We start from the raw sequence: 21,485 nt of genomic DNA on the forward strand, positions 1-21,485 counted from the left end.
AAGAGATGCTACAAAACTGAGGCTGGTTTATCACCTGTAATACAGAACAGGTTCAGGCATTAGTCATAAAATGTTGGTGTATCTATTTTTAACTATAATTTAATGTAGCCAGCTCACATGGATTAACGTCTGCTTTTTGTATGGGAAACTCTTGCAAAGGCAAAGCCTTAGACTCTCCCTCATCAGCAGATGTACACAATATAAATCTTCTCTGGGGCCAGTCTCTCAGGCAAGAGGATACAGCAAACAGGACACTGAACTAAGGCAACAGAAGAGGCTTGGGTATTCAACCCAACTGCATGCTGGCATGCTCCAAGATCTTAAGTATACATCTAATGAGCTTGGTGCCAAAAAATCCATTTTGGTGTATCCCTATAACTTACCCATTTACTGTCAGAAAAGAGGTAGAAATAAAGAAAATCTATTCCATATTGGAAGTCTGCCTTAGTAATTCAACAACACAAAGTAAGTCTTCATGCATTAGTCATTACAATTTACAAGACTTAAAAAAATCTGCAGCATGGTGGTGTTATCTTCTCTGCTCATCACTGTAATTTGGATCAACTTTGCTTTTTTATTATCAGTAAAATGTGCTTAATTGAATTTTGAATTTTATTAATTCAAAGCATACAAATGCATCACCTAAACACTGCCAAATGCTTCTGCTGTTCCCCACTGCTGAAATATTTTGTGTGCTCTGGTAACAGAGACTCCTTCACAGACTCACATTAACCCCTGGAGTGGAGTTTTTCTCTGGTAAAATATAATTTAAGCAGTATGCTTTACCTTAGCCAAGTTTCATCATATCAGCATTTATACTTACTTGGAAAAAAATAAATATTTGGCCTTGCAAGCACACTTATTTCATAGGGCAAGTATTATACCAGCATATATTGATCAGCATTAAAATAATAAATCATTTTTAATTAGAAAACTGAAAATTCAAACTGCTGCTTCACCATCTGAAATCACATCACTACATTTTGCTCATGAGAACAAAATTTGCAGGCATAAGTTGCACATAAAGGGTTTATTTTAAATGTTTTAAGGATAGAGTTACATCATAGTTATAAAAATTACTTACAGAATTAAGTAACAGATTTAAAGTGTTTATACTTCTAAATGCAGAGAACAGGGAACTGTCTACATTGTTCAAAATAAAATAAAAATAATGAAACCAAGCTCTAAAGATGAAGTCATTACCTAATTTTAAAATGTGAACACGAAGACCTTTGAACTATACACATACCAAGAACCATCCAAATTGCACTAATGATGTAAAATACAAAAAGCACAGCATTTTCAAGGAACCAGAAACTGTTTTTACTGTAATTCTTCTCCCTGAAGCAACCAGTCAATTCTATCTGAAGATAAAGCTCCATTTTTAATTAATTAATTTAAAGAAGGCTGCTACCTGTTGCAATAAAAAAGGTCCTCCCGATAATCTAGTCCAACATAGTTTAGGGTTTGGCACTTGAAAGAAAGAAGAAAAATGTAGTGTTTTGCTAATAACTGCAGTTTTATTTTTTCTTTAACAGAATACATGGTCCCTTCAAATGCTGTATGACACATACAACTGGAAAATTACCTTCTGTTGGCACTATGCTCGTCTCACCGGTGCATTTAATCCTACTAACAACCATTAAAACAGCACAATAAGCAAATTCACAAAAAACTGAACACAAAATAAAAACAGAACGAAACAAAAACCTAAACATTTTAACATGCAACTTTAGTTTGTTACATTGAATGTTCTAACCTTCTAAGCATGCAAAAAAGGATGGTCTGCATTTAAGGTTTGTTTTTTTTAATTTTAAAAAGTTTTACATGGCAGCCTGACGTCACACACGCACACACACAATATACAACAATACTAGAGCAGGTAAATGTGAAAGGCAAATAACTTTTATACAAAGATCCATGGCTTGTGCCATCACAAGTTCTATGTGATTTTGGAAAGTAATGTTGAACCCCTAGAACAAGGAACCAACATTTAGTTACCAGGGTAACGCAAGCACTGCATGCAGATCTGAAACATGAGCCTAAAACAAAGCCCAAAGCAGATGGGCAGGGAGTGGAATTAGTCTCAAGCCTCAAAAAGGTGGTTTAAGCTATCAAAAAAAAAAAGAAAAAAAAAGGAAAAAAAGATGAAAAGAAATACCCACACAACAGACAACGGGGACATCTAAAAACAACCATGAAATTTACAGTTTATAGATTATACTCTAATTGGCAGAATACATGGTGTATTCAAGAGGCTTGCAGAAAACCCACAAATGCAAGCCTAATGCTAAAAATGTTCCAGTAGACCTAAACCTCAGATATTTCAAAACAAACCTTGTATTCCTCACATATATAGCCCAAAGTTCAGTGTACTAGATTATTCATGTATCTTGTGTATAATCAATACACTCACTCATTCTTGTGCCACAAATATCAACTTGGGCTCATGGAGCCAGGCTCAAGCTTTGAGATTTACATGCAGGACTCTTAAGAGTCAATAGAAAACACATAACAGATCTGCAGGATGAAAACACTGTGTTGCAAATCTGCTCACTTTGTTCAAAACACAAGGAACATTTACGACTCAGGTACTTAGTGCTTAAGGACTGCATTGAGAAGCTATTCACTGAAAGACAATAGCCTGCCTTTGGTTGCCCATGATGAAATACTGGACATAATGCAATATAGTAGCAATGGACAAAGAATTAAGGTATCATATTCATATGGAGAGTAGTTATTACCATTCAACAGCATGAGGCACAAGCCTTAAGGCTAAAATATGAAATCAGGCAAAAAAATGGACAGAAAGGGGCTTAAACCACTGAGTCTTCAATATCAAGAATACCCACAATAGAGGTCAATCCGGACCTCTGATCTCTGATTAACAGCACCTCTCCTGCATCCTTCCACTAATAGCATACAGTTTGATATCAGAGTATTTGTCCCTTCCATCAACAGTGTTGACTCTCTTCACATACTGTATTTATATGAAACAGTTCTTTGAAACTTGAAGAGCTCTGCTTTAGTGTAACATGACAATTTTGTTGCTGTGCTGATTGTTGTTGCAATTCTGATACTTTTAAAAGCTTCCACACTTAAAAACCCCTAGTTTTCATTTACAACTATCCTGCAAGGTTAAAACTGTGAAAGGATTTTGCTGTTGTGGGCTGCTATTTACATCCACAATGTAATGCAGATGACTGAACCACTGAGACTGCCTATAGCTTCCATTAGATAGTACACCACTGGCATGCAGAACTCTAGTGTTCATAGAATGAAATCCATGTTAACAGCATACCTCAAAGCAAGTACAATGTACATCACAAAAGGCAACAACAGGTTTAAGCTGTAGATTTGTCCGGACACTCCTTATGTGGAAAAGCCAGAAAAATAATAAATTGGGAAAATGCCTTCTTGAACCAAAATGATTAAAGACAAAACAAACCAAACAAAGGAATGCAACAGACTGAGCAGAAGGCAACAAACTCTTCTCCTCTAAAGTAAGTATTCAGTGTAAAAGAACACCCCCACCCACCCCCCTGCCATGAGATTGTATTTACCATGTAAAATATTAACTACTGTTAGGCTTCTAAGTCCACACACATTCAGGTTGCTAGGTTTTGATATTAAATGAGAGACTACTGATTGCCAATGCGTAGTCTAAAATCTTCTGAAATAGCATATATACTGTTAAAGTTGTGGCACCAAGCACTTGGGTTTTGCTGAGAAGTGTGTATAACAAAGAAAGAATTACAACATTTAGGATTGAAGGCAGCCTTGTTGCATGTATTTTACTGGTTCCTACAACTTGTAAATATGGGCCATTAACCTGCATTTTCTAATTAACTGGCTATACAGATTAAATATATTTTTATAGTTTAAAGCCTTTTCACTGAAAGGTGCATAAGTCAAACACTTGATATCCTACTGCCCTGTGACTAACAAAAATGCACAAGTATTTCCACATTCTGCAAGTTCTTAAAAAGCTAAATTTGAAATAAATTGTAGAAACACAGTAGGTTGGTGTTACTTGGGTTAGGCACTCCTCAATGCTGCACAAACTGTTTAAACCTTTCAGAAAAGTCACCTCTGTCCCAACCCTGAAAACAAGGACTGCCAGTAGCCAAGAAATTAAATTTAATGTTACAAAAGAAGGCATATCAAAATATCAAACTACACTTGCATGTGGCAGTTGAACAAGTGAGTGCAAGGTTGAAGAAAAAGTTAAAATCTATGAAAAAATTTAGATTAATGATTACAACACTAGATCAACTTCACACAGCTTGAATTTGCAGCTGTTCTTTGCTTTTAACTCCCTCCTGCCCAAATATATTGACTTCCTTCAAGAAAAGGAGTTCTCTTACACAAAATGTGTCATGTTTGTTTGTGTTATTCAGAACAAAACAGTTTTGCTGGCAGAGATTGTGGGTTCGCAGGGACATTTAAGCTTTCATTAAACTGGAAAGCAGTCAAGTCTTTGTGTCTACAAATTTTACATTTAATAGTTCCACAAATTTGGCAAAAGTTCATGATGACGTCTAGGATGTCTTCACCAAATCGTAGACATAAATATGGAAATCATCATCAAACTTGATGAAATAGACAGATGGTTTGGCTTCAACTTGATGAATGACCATGCCAGTCCTTTTTGAGCCATCTTCTTTGGCATATTCCACTTGTTTGCCTACCAGGCTGTCCACAACTTCACCTGGTTCCCGTTCTGCAGGAGGTGAATCATCTGTAACACAAGTGTATTTAAGTAGACATTAATGGAATTTTTCCAATATGGAAGACAACTGCAGAGTCTTTCTTTAAAACTCATATGAAACAATCAGAAGTTTTAAATACAGAGTATGTAGAAAGTTAGTTTTGTTCAGACAAGCACCTAATGATTGCCATGCTTCTAGAAAGTACAACTGCAGAAAAATTTTCAAGTAATACTGTCTTTCAGTTTTATTATGATGAAAATAGCACTTTGATTCGTAAGAGAAGTAAATCTTTTGACATGAAGGTTTATGCATAAATTATAGAAAATGTCTGCGGATAATTGAATCTAAGCCACCAGCAGAAAAAGGCACTGGGTGTCCTTAGCAGAAAGGCAGCCAAACGAAACTCTACACACATTATTCAGAGTTTCAGGGCATGCATGCCACTGCAACAAAAACACCTCTTCTGAACTGTTGGTAAATGTAAACTCCTTATTAAAAGGGGCTTTTGACTCCATATTGGAATAATGCTGTTGGTAAAGGCTAACCATATTATTTTCCTGTCTAACAATACCTAGCAAGAAATACATTTTAGATGATGCCTATGCTAACTTTGGATACAAAAAGTTGTGATTTGTAACATGCTAGCTGCCAAGGGGTTGGTTATAAGCCAATCACAGAAAAAATATGATAAAAGTTAAAAAGCACTTGTACTGGAAAATGAGAAGCCAATCACACTTTCTCAGCTTGTCTTTTTTTTGGACTAGTTTAGATAAACTTGTGTTTTGTATTCCAGTGAGGAACTTTTTTAATGGTCACACCTGATGTGGCTTTTATTCTGGAAATCCTAAGCTTTTAATTAAGGTCTTTGTTCCAAGTTTGCATTAAGAATCCTTTACAGATTTCACTCATTTTCTTTTCAGTTCTGAGTTGTAAAAGAATTCCCAAACAATCAAAAAAACCCCAGCAGGGAATAAATAGATTGGCGTGTACTTAAGATTCCACAAACTTATGAAATTGCTCTTTCAGTTTTTGTTTCAGTTCCTCTATAAACACACTGTCATACACAGTTATTATCCTCTTAATATCAGTTTTATGTGATGAGTCTTCCTTGGCAAAGTTGCAAGTTAAACTCTTACATTTTCATTTGGAAGGAATTAGTAAGTGTTGACAAAGTTTTAGTATCAGGTCCAGCAATACATTTTCCCCTGACCAAAAAAACCTTAAAAGAAATTATCCAAATTTTGGCCTCCTCACATATGCAAAGCCTGCCTTTGAGAACAGCGAGTTCCCTGAAAATTTTACTTCCCCCAGATTTACAGACATACTTCAGGTATTTTAAAATCCGATTTGAAAAGTACAACTCTTAACATCCAATCACGGACTTAAGGACACAATTCAAAAGAACTGGAAAGCGTTCAGATTCAGACACATTAGCAAATACTGAGAAATGTTTTGGGAACAGGTAAGCAGTCAGTTGTCTTGTGGTGAGCACAGTGGAAAAAGTGCACTAAAATCAAATTAGTTCCTAAATGGAGAGAAAGCATAAGGTCTTCCCCTACCCCCATGCCTGAAGGTTGAAGAAAGCAAAGCAGACTTACAATACATTCCAAGTTCTTTTTAATAGTTAAGACAAAGAACAAATTATTTGAAGGTCCAAATTTGAAAGAGCTTGCTTTATTTCTGTAGGAAGAGGAAGGTCACTTTTTTCGATTAATATTTGTGGCTCACTCTTTAAATGCAGCAGACATGTTGCTTTTTTGTTGGAGTGGGAGAAAAAAATATTTAAACACAGATGGCGACTACAGACATTATGCAAATAACATGTTTATTTAGCCATCAGACTTATCAGCACTAGATCTGAAGGAAGACAGTCTCAAACTCAACAAATTAATTATAACTCATGTAAAGCACTATGTAGCCAACCACTACTGTTATCCAATTATTAATTTTCTTTAAACCCCAGATTGCCTCTTTCAGAGAAGTGTGTTTTAGGTACATGGGAGAAACAAAACCAAAGTACTTCACAAGCTTTTTTCCCCCCTTCTTTTTTTGTACTGGCTATCCAAATCATTTGAACTAATATGAAAGTCCTGATGACTTTCACTTCAAGAAGTAAGAAAAAAAATATCCCTTCTAGTCTGCTGAAATACTTTTCTTGCTAGTTAGTGTGTTGCAACATGTGAGAGAAAATGAATTTTCAAATTAGTATCTTTCCCCCAAGAAGTTACTCAAAAGTTTTCATACTGAAGACACCTATCCCAATGAAATTAAACTGAGTATATTAGTTGGTCCATAAATATTACTCCCACAACAACTGATTCAGAAACACAAATAAAGAGCCATCTCAATGAGATGTGATACTTCTATAAGAAAAAAAACAGTGGAAAACTTCTGGTTTGTCAGTTTCCATTAAGAAATCTAAGCATACGCTCTTTCTTCCACAGTAGTATGTACATATTTTCAGCAGAATTAGGATTATGGAAAATGCCTTCCCTGCATACGTGACTGCTGACAAAATATTTCAGCAGTTAACACGGATGCTCTTTGTTGTGCTATAACCACCTCTGTTAGTTATAATAGTTAAAAAAAGTAAGATTAAAGGGAGTAACAACGATCTTTGTCAGCTCTCTGGTCCATAAATAAAACACAGCCAAACATTAATAATAATAAATAATAAAGCTACCACTTTCCAGAAGAAAACAGTAACTGGCCTTACTTGAATCAGGCATAATGCGAAGGTCACCTTCTTTATAATCATCTAAGAGTTGGTACATGTACAAGACGGGATCTTTCTCATAGGTAATATAAAACCATGTGTTCATAATAGGAGCTCGAGCCAAAACCATCCCCCTCCATTCATCTTTTGAGCCATCCTCTGTTTCAAACATATGTTCCACAGCTTTTCCAATCATTGTGTCTGCCAGGTGGGCATCACTAATTCGAGATGAAGCTGAAATGACAGCATTTCATAAATTCATTCAAAAGCACATATACATATCTTTGTGAAAAATAGTCTTTACCCTTATTCATAAACAAGTGATTGGAAGTTAGTCAGTTAATATACAAAACACTGTCCATTCCAGAGAGTTTAATACTGAAGAACTGCATAACTTCAGAGTGTTGTTAAAATAACAATACATCATCGTACTGCCTATGATTAGTCATAATGCAAGGTAAAGGGAGATCCATTGAGGCCACAACAGTGAAGACTCTTTCTATTCTAAGTAGAAACTGAATGGGAAGAGGCAGGCAGGGGAGAAAAGGACAAGAGGCCAATTATAGATCAATTCTATATAGTTATTAATGAAACTCTGGGGTTTGGTTCCCCCTAACACCACTCTAGAAACTGTTATCAATTGCTTTGCAATCAGAAGCCACAGCTTATTCTGTTTCCAAAGCACTAATTACCTGAGTAAATACTGAACTCTGCAGTTTGAAAAAACCTGCAGTTTAACAATTCAGAGCTAATTCTGAAAATCAAAAAAGCCTTGTTACTCATGAAGATCTTTCACTTAGAAAGTGCCTTTTCTCCCCATTATTAAGAGTACTTTAGGGGAAGTATATGAGGAAAAATGTAACATTATTACTGTCAGACACAAACAGCAGACAACACAGCCAATATGGCTTAGAGCTTAAATTTTAACAGAAATATCAGAGTTTACATATGGTTCTTAAGGATAAGACTCTAAAAAACTGCAGAATGTACTGCACACTGTTTAAAGACAGAAGACAGCACTGCACTGACTGGTATCATCAAATGTTTGTGGAATCAAGAAAATTTAAGAGCATTTAGATTACCTGCCGTGTGACAAAAATGAAATTGACTATTAACATTGAAGTGGTCAGATGTTATCTTAGAGGAAGTCTGGAGAGATGAGTGGAGAACATTTAATAGTACGTCAGCTTATATGTATGTGAATTTATGAGAAAAAAAAAACCCCAAACACTTACCAACTCTGTCTGGAAGAACTTCAAGTGCTGAAACTCTTTCATCTTTGTGCAGTTCTAGTCCATACACACAGTCAAATCCATCATACTTTATAAGATAGAGAGAGGGGTTTACAGGAACTTGATCAAGAACTGTGCCCTTCCACTGTGTTACAGGTCCACTCCCTTCTTTCCATCCATGCTGTATTCTGCAGCCAACAATATTTCTTCGTGGCTGAGAAATAGGTTTGCTTGGTCCCACATTGTTTCTATGCTTTCTGTACACGGATACAAACATTAATATTAAACAGGTACATACATATTCCAAATTCTACACCAGACAAGAGCTGTATGCTTTAAGATGGCAATATATTTCATAGCTTAGTGCACCTTAGTTAAATTAGGGTATAAAGCATATTACACTGTATTGGAAAAAAGAAAAAAACACTGAGAAGTAGTGACACATTTTTGATGTTCTTTATAAGATCGGTTTCCAAGTAAGTGTTTCTAAAACTGGTTTGCTTAAGCCAAAAGAACTATTTTAGCCCTTACTACACTGAATATTAAAAGCAAAACTCACCTGATCATGTCTCTAAGCACAAGGTTACCTGGCAGTATTATAACTTTACTTCCTTGTTGCTCTCTGCAGAACAGTAAACACAACTCCTGTCCCAAGAGAAAGTATTCAGTGGAAACATTACCAGTGGCTGATTAAAACTCTTCCAAGGTGTTTGTTTTCCCTAACTTGTGTTTTCACCTGATGGAAATTTAGCTTTCTTCTCAATTTACGAGCATTTTTGACTCCAAGCATTTTCAACAACACTTCTCTAGCATTCCTTTTTAGTACAGCAAAAGAAAAATGGTATGTAATTTTAATGGCAAGAAGGGATACTCTGCAGGTGGAATGGACAATAAGTGGAAAATAGATTAAATATACTTTTTTGTCCTTCCTATATTTTCATGAAAGTTGCATGGAAATTCCCTCTGGTGAGTAACAGTTGTTGTTCCGATCAACAGTCATGTAATCTATTTGACAGTTTCAAATCACTGAAAGCATTATGCAAGTTTTGTTCTACCTGGTTATTAAAAATGCGAATCGACAATTTTGAATACAAATGGAAGAAACTAAGGAACATTATAGCCATATATTGGTGCTAAGAAATTAATATTGTGACTATTTTAGCATGTTACAATGTACGTGTTTAGTCCTATATTTGGAGGTTTGCCTGACTGAAATCCTCATGGATGTCAACTAGTTGTGAAATAAATTTTTGGGTTACTACTTATAGCATGCTTCACTGAAATGGCAGTAAAATATGCACACCACTAGCATGCTTAAAAGCAACATCCAGAAGAGAGTATCAGTTGCAGAAAACAACACTCTTCTTTAGATAAAGAGACAGTGACCAAAGAGAAATGTCTCCAGGAACAATGAATGCTCTCAGAGTAGTTCCTGTATGATCCAAAAAAGGTAAGTAACAAGCATACCACGGAAATCCTGGAAGCAGTCTTTCCGAATACTGCGCTCACTACATGACACTGTAATGCTTAATTCTGAGGATGTAATCATAACTATTAAAAACAAGATGTACAATTCCTTCAGCAGCTTGTCCCACCTCCGGACTTTCATTCACCACGAAGATTTTAGCAGGAGGTTTTGTCAGATTTCACTTTTGTTACCATTTGAGCTTTTCAGCAAGATCAAAATGTGGTTTTGGTATTCCTAACTTAGAAAGCACAGATTATAATAGGAACTCCAACCTCCTCCAGTTAAGAAACACTCTCCCACAAAGCTGGTTCTAATTTTATGCAGAAACTAGAACACATTTTCAAATTCTAATTCTTGCTCAAATATATATATACACTTTAATTGTAATAGCCTCAGTAATAATTTACTGTTACAAAATGAGGTCAGAGATCTGATTCTCAGCGCAATGAGTTTGTTCTGCATGGAATTCATTTATTTAGTTTAATGAATCATAGTTTAATTCTAAAGCAGAATTAAACCAACTGAAGATAAAAAGTTAAAACAGATAAAACAATGCCAGTTTTAAGCAGTTTGCCTATGCTGCTAATCATCTAATTGTTGAAAAAGGTAAAAATCATATTATTCATGTTCAACCTCACAGTCATTTTTACTTTCTGCCTATAAAGCATAATTCACTTCAATGTTTAAACTGGAACAATTAAGTGAAAAGCTTTGAACTCATGTTTAAAAATGATGGAAAAAGTCTGCATAACTAAGTTCAAACTGGTAACTACCTTTAAAATGCCTCAGAGAGCAAAAAGCATTACAAATTTAATTACAAGTACCCACCAGGTGTACTTGCAGTTCAAATTTTTGTTTAAAGGCTGTACTACTGAACAGCCATTCACTTTCATTTGCAGTGGTTCATACTGTAAGAAACAAGATTTTCAAACTAGTAAATTATCAGAGAAAACATACTACTTCTTGCATCTGAACATGTGGTAAGAAAGTAAGAATAGGTTTCTAACTATCAATAAATAATAGCTATGAATATACTTCCATGCAAGATAACTAAACCTCTCCTCTCCTCAACAGTGTGTTATTTCATACTAAGTAATACAAATGTACATAACTTTCTACGATGCTATAGCCAGAAGATCCAACACAATTTTTACCTTCTGTTTCATTAGAACTATCTTTAGAATTCCACAAAGATTTGCTCTTGAAGAATAGATAACAATTTTTCTAGACACATAAAACACGGAGCCAGGAAAATCAGAAAATAGCAAGTCCTGAAAATAGCTCGACGCATCAGACACATCTTTGTTGTAAATGGCCCTTTAATCCCCAAAAGTTTCAGATGCTCTTCCTTATCGTGAAGGCACTAAGCTGGAAAGTAAAACCTAGCTATGTGAAAAGGTTTCATTATCAGAACCAGTTACTTTAGAAACTATCTAAAGACTACACAGACAAAAGTCTTCCCAGATTTTAAAGCTGTATTTTTATGGTCCTCACACAAACTTTTATTTGGCAGCTGCTACCAGGGGAACCAATGTAGTGCAGAATTGCACAGGACTAGTAGCAGAAAAATGAACCATTACTTCAATGTTGTACTTATAAAAACAAGAATGGCAATTTGCAATAACCTATCAAGTAATTATCCATTTAGGTTTGGTTGTGTTCCCCCCCCCCCCCCCCTTTCCGATCATATAATTTCAGAAAAACACCACAGGGTAGAACTAAGGAAAAAAAAACAGAAGGAGGAAAGAAAACCATACCCCTCAGATGTGGAAAGAAGACAGACTGAAAAAACAGGAAGAAAACTATAAAATAATATAAATGCAATACAGCCGCAATGGTCAGTACAATTTCAAGTCTTTCACAGTGCTAAGCAGAAAAGTTATTAAAAGCAGGATCAAAAACTTATTGCAGATTGTCATTAATAGCAGAATGGTGATGAGAGAATTGTTATTAACTACTTTTCACAATATTCAGACTATGAGGCATGTTAGTTGAGACAAAAGTTTTAAAGTACTTTCTGTACTCCCTTCAAAAGTCATAATTCAGTTGCGAATTTCATCTTCAGATGCTGCAGGAACTAAGATTACAAGTTATCTTAAAGTGGGATCAGAATTTCAAAATGTTTAAGCTCACATATAGTTATATTACACATATAACCTGCACCTCAAAGTCCTTGAATTGTCAACTACAAGAAATCTGAAGAGCCTACGAAGAAACGATTGTTTTACACTATTTACTGTACTCTCCTTATTCACCAAGGGTAGAAAGAATGAGATATGGAAGATTACTGATTGATCTGATGCCAGTGAGGTCAGCTTCGTATTGGCAGAGATCCCCACTACCCACTGACAGAGCACTTGGAAGAACTGCCCTATAACCTCAGGAACCATTTCCAAAAGGCTCAAGAGATAACTACCATTCAGTAAGGACCTATCCACGCTGCTCATTCTACCACTCAATTACTGAGTCATGCCCTGTTCCATCCTCTTGGCTTCCTCCTCTGCCACAAACCCTTCTGAAGCTAGTTTAAAATCTCCTTGATGGCCTTCGAGTGCCAGCAGTGTTGTTCCTCTTTTTCTCTAAATGCTCATGGTCTACCGTTAGGGCTCAGAGTAATATAAGCATATGTTATTACATGATCATTCTCATTATACTCATTTATAGTAAACTACAAATATGAATACTTCTCTACTACTTGGCCTCGTTCTCACACAAGTCAGTGAGCATCACATGAGAAATCATCTTGATTTGGTATAAAAAAGCCTTTACTAAATAATTAATAAGCTAGGCTAAATTAACATAAAACTAAGCTGAATGCTTGAGTTAAATGCCTCAAAACCATGTCACTTAGGATCAAAACTTTTTATGCCCCATAAAAGCCTTTATGCTAACAGATTTACAGCCTATTTAGGTATTTAAGTAAGTGTATTATCAACACAACAATAAAGACAAATCTAGCCACCCTCAAGTACAAAAGGCAACCCACCTCTGATAGTCTTCCCATCATACACTCCTTTCTCTGAGCGGTTGAAAGAGAACAAGAAAAATTTAGTTTTAACCAACTCTACCTGCCTCTAGACAAATAAATGTTTCTCTTTGCCTTCTATGAAGATAGACAAGAATGGATAATGATGACCTGGTAGAAGGGGTTTGAGTAGTTTTACATCAGGTGTTGTCTCTGGGAAACAGTTAAAACTGTTAGCAATCATTAACTATGTTAATCATGGTAAATACACCTACCAAACAAATTACTTCCAACTGATGCACCACTATATGACTTTACACTTAAAATACAACTTGTAACATTTCAGTAAGTTTCACACTTACCCAGCTTAGATTTCTCCCACCAGAGATGTAGTCAGATAGGTTATCTTGCTGTTTGACGCTAAGACTAATTATACCCAGAACACTACCTCTATTTCACACAGGTACTCACCAATGTTCAGCTACTACTATTTAAAAATGTTGTAAGGGGAAAAATATGTGCCATGAATGTGTAGGATAAGCAGGTATCCTCCACACACGTATAGCAAGCAGTCTCCTTACAGAAATATTTCAGTACATTCTTTATTTTAGAAATGTGAAAAATCCTTTTCAAAATTACAGTTGTAGTGAATATAAGATTAGATATTTCTAAGATTGCTTCCAGACTGAGTTATCAGTAAGCATGTTTTGCAATTTTTATTGGCCTGCTGACAACGCATGAACTCTGTGCCAGAGAACAGAGATCCTACAGTATACTTGCCTAATTTCTGGTTTGCAACTCTTTCTCTCTGAATTCTATAAAGAATTATAAAATTCCATTCAAGTGTAATTTCATATTAATGGTCAAAACATTTAAAACTGTGTAGGACATTCTTTCTTACTGCCCTTCTGAAAGAACGAGGTCTGACTCTACATCTGTACACAGACTGAATATTATTCCATGTGATTTTCAAAAACAAAGTGAGTAGAACCATATATATTTCTAGAACAGTACTTCCAGTTACTGAGAGCTGTACTTTAGTAAAAGCATTAACAACTTACTTGTGGGAAGTTCTTTTCTTCATCATGCTTGCAGACACTCCTGCATGACCTACAATATAAATGATGTTCCAATTATTGAAAAATAAAGTGTGTATATAATGCAAAAAAAGCCACCTTACACAAAAGTCTTCCTTCTGAATGTCAAAGTGTAAACAACCCAAACACTTCAATGTTATGACCAATCAATGAACTGCTACAACGGCAGAAGGCTCTGCAGAGACAGTCACAGGCTACATGCTCATAATGCCGTGGTGTCCTGACCCTGGCTGGACACCAGGTGCCCACCAAAGCCACTCTATCACTCTCCTTTTTCAGCTGGTTTGTGGAAGGCTTATGGGTTGAGACAAAGACAGGGAGAGGTCACTCAGCAACTACCATTACAGGCAAAACGACTTGGGGAAAACAAATTTATTACTGATCAATTCAGAGTAGGGTAATAAGAAAATAAAGCCGCATGTTAAAAACACCTTCCCTTGTCCTTTCCTTCTTCTCAGATCAACTTAACTCCCAATTGCTCCATCTCCTCCCCTCCAGTGACACAGGGTCATGGGGAATGGGGGTTGCGTTCAGTTCATCACATGTAGTCTTTGCTGCTCCTTCCTCCCAAGGCAAGGACTCCTCATACCCTTCCCTGCTCCAGTGTGGGGTCCCTCTTATGGGAGACAGTCTTCCACGAACTGCTCCAGCATGGGTCCCCAGTGTGGACAAGTCCTGCCTGTAAACCTGCTCCAGCCCAGGGTCCTCTGTCTCCATGGGGCCACAGATCCTGATAGAAGCCTATTCCCGTGCAGGCTTCCCATGGGGTGACAGACTCTTTTGGGCATCCACCTGCTTCAGCGTGCTGCATGTGGGCATCTGCTTCACCATGGACCCCCATGGACTGCAGGGTGACAACCTGCCTCACCATGGCCTTCCTCATGGGCTGCAGGGGAAGATCTGCTCCAGTGCCTGGAGCACCTCTTCCCCCTCTTCTTCACTGACCTTGGTGTCTTCAGGGTTGTTTCTCTCACGTATTCTCACTCTTCTCTTCTGGCTGCAATTGCTGTTGCGGAACAACTTTTTCCTCTTCTTAAATGTTATCGCAGAGGCACTACCACCATCGCTGGTTGGATTAGCCTTGGCCACAAGCGGGTCCATCTTGAAGCGGACTGGCATTGGCGGTCAGACATGGGGGACTTCTGGCAGCTTCTCACAAAAGTCGACCTTGTAGCGACTCTGTTACCAAAATCTTGCCACTCAAACCCAATATGCAAGCTCAGGGATGAACATAAGGAGTGACTAACCATAACTATTAATAAGAAAGCTGAAGGGACACAACCCAAGGGACCTGTATGGTCTTTGCTCTAGGAAAATGGCTGTAACAGTTGAGATGATCAATAAGCTACAACAGTTAAGTGAATAAAATGACTGTGTAACTTTTCATCCTTGAGTTAATTAAAAGGGTCCAAATACACACCTTCCTGAGTTAGCCAGACCAGCACTGGGGAAGTATATATACATCTCAGCATTAACAGAGCACACAAACAAACAATGAACAAGAAGAGCTTTGAGAAGAGCAACAGGCTTGAACCAGCTTCAACTCATATATTCCTTCCTTGCAACTAGGGACACTCAGTGCTGTGATGGTAAGCATGTTACAGAGACCAGCAAACAGAATCGCATTTGTACTGAGATGCAATTGCATACTGTAATTACTATATTCTGCTAAGTACTGGTGATTTTATGGTTATAAAATTTTGCTAAACCAACACCCAGTGTAATGTCAAAAACTTTTTTTTTTTTTAAAAAAAAGGTGTTAAAACATTAAACCCTCCTTGTGTGCAATATGTAAGAGAACCTGCTCAGAGAGCAGTGAACTCTTGACACCAACTGGCATCATGGCCACAACAGCCTGTGACATGCCAAGGTGAATGTTATGTACCAACAATTCAACAATACTGGGAATTCCGATTTAGCACTTCAGTCATGAATAAGAGCCTAAAAGAGGTGATTTATGCTGTGAGTAAGGAAGGGTATTCAAAAGACTGTCTGCAGACAGGCCTCTTACAGTTTACAGGGCATAAAACATTGTGAGTGCTAACAAAGGCTGGAAAGAGCTAACTGATAAATCTGAAAAAGAGGAATAGAGAAATCCTAAGTGGAAACAGAAGAACATTGCACTGATCCCAGTGGTATTCTGGGATGAATATGAAAAAAAAGAAAGTTCTAATAAGTTGGAGAGAGGAATGGAGAAAGCAGGTTGTTAGAAACCTACTTGTGAGCAGTAGTGGGGAAGTCAGCAGAAGAGATATGCAAGAAAAATACAACAGAAAAAACAGTTACAAAAGATAACATGATGTACAAAAGGTGATGTGCACAGCCAGAAAAATCGAAGTTAGTTCTCAGAATGAAAACTGCTGCCTCAGATCATAGCCAATGCCCATGTGTAGGGATCATTTACTAAGGTCAAATCAAACACACTGTTGAAGTGATGGCTGCTGTGTATGCTGAGGATAATAAATGGCCAGATGTCTGGCTTGATCCTGATTCTCCCAGTCTTCCTCATTGTACTGGTTTTGGCTGAGATAGTTAAATTTCTTCCCAGTAGCTTGTATGGGACTATGTTTTGGACTTGTCCTGAAAACAGTGTTAACACACCGATGTTTTCATTACTGCTGAGCAGTGCTTACACAGAGTCAAGAACTCTTCTGCTTCTCATACCACCACACCACCAAGAAGGCTAGGGGTGCACAAGAAGTTGGGATGGGACACAGCCGAGACAGCTAACCCCAGCTGACCTAAGGAATATCCCATACCATATGATACCATGTTCAGCAACAAAAGGGGGATGTGGGATGTGTGTGGTGTGGTCTGCTGCTGCTGCTGCCTGGGGACTGGCTGGGCAATGGACAGTTGGTGGTAAGCAACTGTTTTCATTGGCATCGCTTGTCTGTCTTGGGTTTTATTTTCCTCTCACTTCTTTTCTCTTTTTCTTACCATTTTAAAATTACTGCTATCATCATAATAATCTCTTTTTAATTCTTAAACTGTTTTTATCTCAACCCAAAATGTGGGGTTTTTTTCCTCACTTTTACCCTTCTAATTCTCCCCACATCCCTTCTGGGGGGGTGGTGTGAGCAGGTGGCTGTGTGGTACTTTGTTGCCAGCTGGGTTTAAACCACAACACTCATGATGACTATTCACATGACCCAGGAAAAAACATAATTTTGTAAAGTTGTTGTACCCGTGATAAAAATCAAACACCAGATGCATCCTTTCAAAAGCCTTTTTATCTTTTTGGGGTTAGTTAACTGATCTCCAAACTAAATTTTTAACTAAACTGGAAGGTATACCCCTAGAATGGTTGTCCTATGTTTGGAAAAGGAGCAAATTAGGTTAGCCTCACCAGGGAGGAGGGCTCAAGATTTAGTACTAAGGACTAGGGATTCTCCTACAAACTCTGCACTGCAACAGGCAGACTTGCTGTGGGGCTGTGCTAGACAGGGAGGGGTGGGGGTCAGGCAAGGGAGATGGTGATGGGAGAATACTCAGGAATTACAAATCACCATGCTGAAATCTGTCATCTCAGACATGGTGGATAGATCTGAGCTTGTAGGTCAGGACAGTCTCCTGGGTGCTACAGCACAGAGAAGCCTGGTCCACCATGGGCCAGCCATGTGGGTTTTTATAGGGCTCAGGACAAAAGATAGTGCGGTGGCTCACACCATCAGCAGGCCACTGTGATAGCCACTGTATAGTGTAATTGCTACATTATGACTGTGTTGCAGTTTCAGTATATTGCTCTGCTAAATCAGAATCCCATGTAATGTCAAATGTCTTCAATTGATATCAGAATATTAAACACTCCTTGTCTGCAGTATCTAAAAGAACCTGGCCAGAGTATTGGACTGAGACATGTGTAACAAATGTCTTACATGTATGTATAAACATGCACAGAATTTCAACTATAAACACTTAGACTAATGCCTACAGAGAAATATTTGAGTTTCTTATAGGTCTAAACAAATCAATTCTTTTAAATTTAACACTATGTGCATAGTCCAAGCATAGCTGTGGAATACGTATGTTGAAAACTGTTATCATAGTAGTAGTGTCACACAACAGAGTCAAGTACTAAAAGTACCATTATTCTTTGAAGTCTTCATAAGTATTTTAATTTTTTCATTTCCATATGAAAAATTCAAGAGGACATATACCAAGTTACAGAAAGGGCAGAATTCAAATAATACAACATCTTATATTTACAACACTCAAGCTCATATCAAATCCTCAGGAACCTGCATTTCCAGTTGTAGTGACATCTGAAATGTTTGGATTTCAAAAATTAAGCCTCACATGCCAATTACTGCAGTGAAGACCCTGTTTGGAATTTCTGACTGTTATAAGACCAAATAATTAAGCTGCGTGTTTATATGAACTATTACCTGGGGAAAAAAAAAAAAAGAAAACCAACAAAAAGCTTGATTAGAAACCCAAAAGACTTTGGGACTTGACTACAACTACTAAACAAGCTTAGTGATCATACTGTATACGAGGTGGCTGCATTTTATTAATACATCATAGAAAACATGTTTTATGAAAAATATGGTGGTGCTTTATTAAAACCAAAATTATTATAGAAATATATCTGTTCTTCTAAAGTAGAGGAACTGCATTATCAGAAAATGAACACATGCACTCTATGTTTTACATTATTGGCTGATGAGGAAAAGTAAGATTTTGAATAAATTATCTCAAGTAGTTAAAACACTAAACAAATAACACCCACATATTTTATAGAATGGTTTAGTTTTCTGTCCTCTGCTCAAGAACTCAGAACCTGTGCATAAGAAGGGAGGTTCAAAGCATTAGTCTTCCAATACGAAGAACAGAAGGAAGATTTAATACAGAAACTGCAATAAACACAAAGGAGAACCTGTGCAAGACCTCTGGGAATGGTGGTTTGCCCTGTTAACTAACTTCTCACCTTAGGAACCTTGCATTTTTGATAGGATCCAACTTGTTCATTTATACAGTGAGCTCTAAACCAAAGCCAACTGAGATAACTAAGCACTACTTAGCTTTTTATGTCAGTCGGTACCTTAAGATAGCTCCCAGTTCAATACATAAAAATTATGGCATTTAGATGTTTAATAGAAATATAACAAGCCTTAAAAAGATACAATAGCAAGTATATGAAGATCTTGGGATACTTTCACATCAACTATAAGCCTACTTGCCAGAATTCACCTTCGTTTTTACACAGTCTGAATTCAGTAATATCTTAAGGAGATGCAAACTCCTTTTAAAGACATCTCAGGTTACACAGTTTAATTGTGTAGCACTTCATTTGGGTAGACAGTTGCAGAAACTGTAGCAGGAGTTCAACGAATCATGAACATTTCTGTCCCCTACAGCTGCTCTAAACGGGGGTATAGAACAGCACAGAATCCCTACATTTAGCATATTCTAATAACAAGGTAAAAATCAGAATTATCTGACAAATCTGCTTGCCTGGATCTTTCTTGGTCCAGGAAAATTCCTTCAACAATAGTTCTTCCACTGCTACTGGAAAGCTGCAAGAAATCTGTAGCTACTCACAGGGACAAATGTCAGTAACATCCAGAGTTTGAAGTTGTATTGAAGTTGTATCTAACGTGGGTAGGGTGGGGTGGTGGTGTTGTGTGTGTGCGTGTGTGTGTAAAGGGTAATGCAGAAAGGAGGAAGTGTTCAAGATGTCAACAGGGACACTTTATTATTTATCACTTAGGACAGCATCTTCCTTACTAGATAACAAGATGTATTCAAATAGTATACCCATAATCCTTGGAATCTTTAGTGATGATTTTGAAATCAAGACAATTAAAGAAGCCAATTTAAGTAGTTCAGGTACATTTAACAGTAAGACAGCTTGATTTAGCAGTTGCAGAGTTGAGCACACACACATGCAGTCTCCCCCATCATACCTCCAAATTTCACTGCCTGATCCCCTTTCAGTCACCAAAAATGAAGGATGATGTCCAGGTAAAATGATAGTAACATACTGGAATTGTTTCAAACTGCTTTTTCTGCCACTTTTTATCAAAAGCATCTAAACAAAGTAACTGCTAAAACAATTACAGATATTATTTATAAAAAATAGTAATACTCCCCCCCCCCCCCGGCCCTACAGTTTTTATACTTAGGAAACTAGTTCCACACTCTAAGACCATAAATATACTACATAATGCTGTAATCCTCAAAATTGCATCAATAAGATGTACACACTTCTATCTGTTTAACAGCAGCATGTGAAAGACCATTCCCTAATAGAAGCTTACACTACAGTCCAGAGAACACAAAAAGACAGTATGTTCCAACAGACACAACCACCCATAGTAAAAATACAAAAAGTATGCTGTCACACAGAGGAATAGCTATACACCTCAAAGCACCTCTGTATTCCTTGCAAAATATTATCTGACCCATGCCGAGATAAAACATTTGTTTCAAGTAGCTAATGTGAGGTAGTCTTTCAATGACTGCAAAAACTATTACTTTGAGGTGGGTAAAGCCCATTATAACCTATTCACAGTTCCCGGTCAAGAGCAACAGAATTAAGCATTTAACTGTCATGTTGTCTGTGTGTTTTCCAAGGCTTGGTTAATTCCACTTATAACAGATCCTTACAGTTAAACAGCAAAACTAGAAACCATGTTTCTGAATACTTCTACTTTGCCCTAGACAAGACAGGTAAAGAAAATAAGACACACTAAAAGAAACATTCTTTAAGGATGTTAACTCCAAGGGAAGTAAGTATACACGTCATTTCAGCTGGGGCGTATAGGAAGAGAGAACAGGGAGAAGGATGGGAGAAAGCTACTGGCAATGTTTTTATTAATTGTCAGTCACGTCAGACATTCAATCCCTGAAAATCAGAGAGGCTCTTCAAAACACACCAAAAATATCTTACTTCTCTTAATATCCCTTGTGTCCACAACAATCAGCAAAAGCTGGATGCTTTTCAGTATCTTCTGTGGAAGCAGCAGTAATACTGTAGGAATTTTTCTGTATATTTCATAATTACTTTCAGGGACCTAAGAAATACTTTGACATACTTACTCTCACCTAGTATTGGCCAATCTCAACTTAAAGGAGACTGGGGAAGGAAGGGAGTACTTTTAACTGAAGTAGACCAGAAGTACAGAGGTAAAATGAAATCTGACTCTGCCAAAAGATTTCACTGCAATCTTAAACAACTCACATCTAGGACTGGGATCTCTTAATTCACAAAGGCAGTACTGAAACAATTTATGCTTGCTTTTAAATGGGAAAAAACTACAGAAGCTTGTATATGATGTAGTGTCTCCTAG

At 37.1% G+C, this 21,485-nt stretch overlaps 1 protein-coding gene across 6 annotated transcripts in view; it reads right to left on the reverse strand.

Annotated features, from left to right (window-relative positions):
• Positions 1–1,017: 1,017 nt before the first annotated feature.
• The window catches only part of SPIN1 (spindlin 1), a 66,570-nt gene continuing 46,102 nt past the window's right edge, over positions 1,018–21,485 (reverse strand). For all 6 annotated transcript variants that reach the window (XM_074931978.1, XM_074931973.1, XM_074931975.1 and 3 more), the window contains exons 3-6: positions 14,155–14,203; positions 8,664–8,917; positions 7,429–7,662; positions 1,018–4,741 (exon numbers count right to left, since the gene is read on the reverse strand). In XM_074931978.1, the coding sequence (XP_074788079.1) occupies positions 4,542–4,741; positions 7,429–7,662; positions 8,664–8,917; positions 14,155–14,203 (737 nt within the window). In that variant the 3' untranslated portion in view covers positions 1,018–4,541. The remainder of the gene's footprint in view (positions 4,742–7,428; positions 7,663–8,663; positions 8,918–14,154; positions 14,204–21,485) is intronic.

The sequence above is a fragment of the Athene noctua genome, chromosome Z (assembly GCF_965140245.1).
Source record: "Athene noctua chromosome Z, bAthNoc1.hap1.1, whole genome shotgun sequence".
NCBI classification, from domain to species: Eukaryota; Metazoa; Chordata; class Aves; order Strigiformes; family Strigidae; genus Athene; species Athene noctua.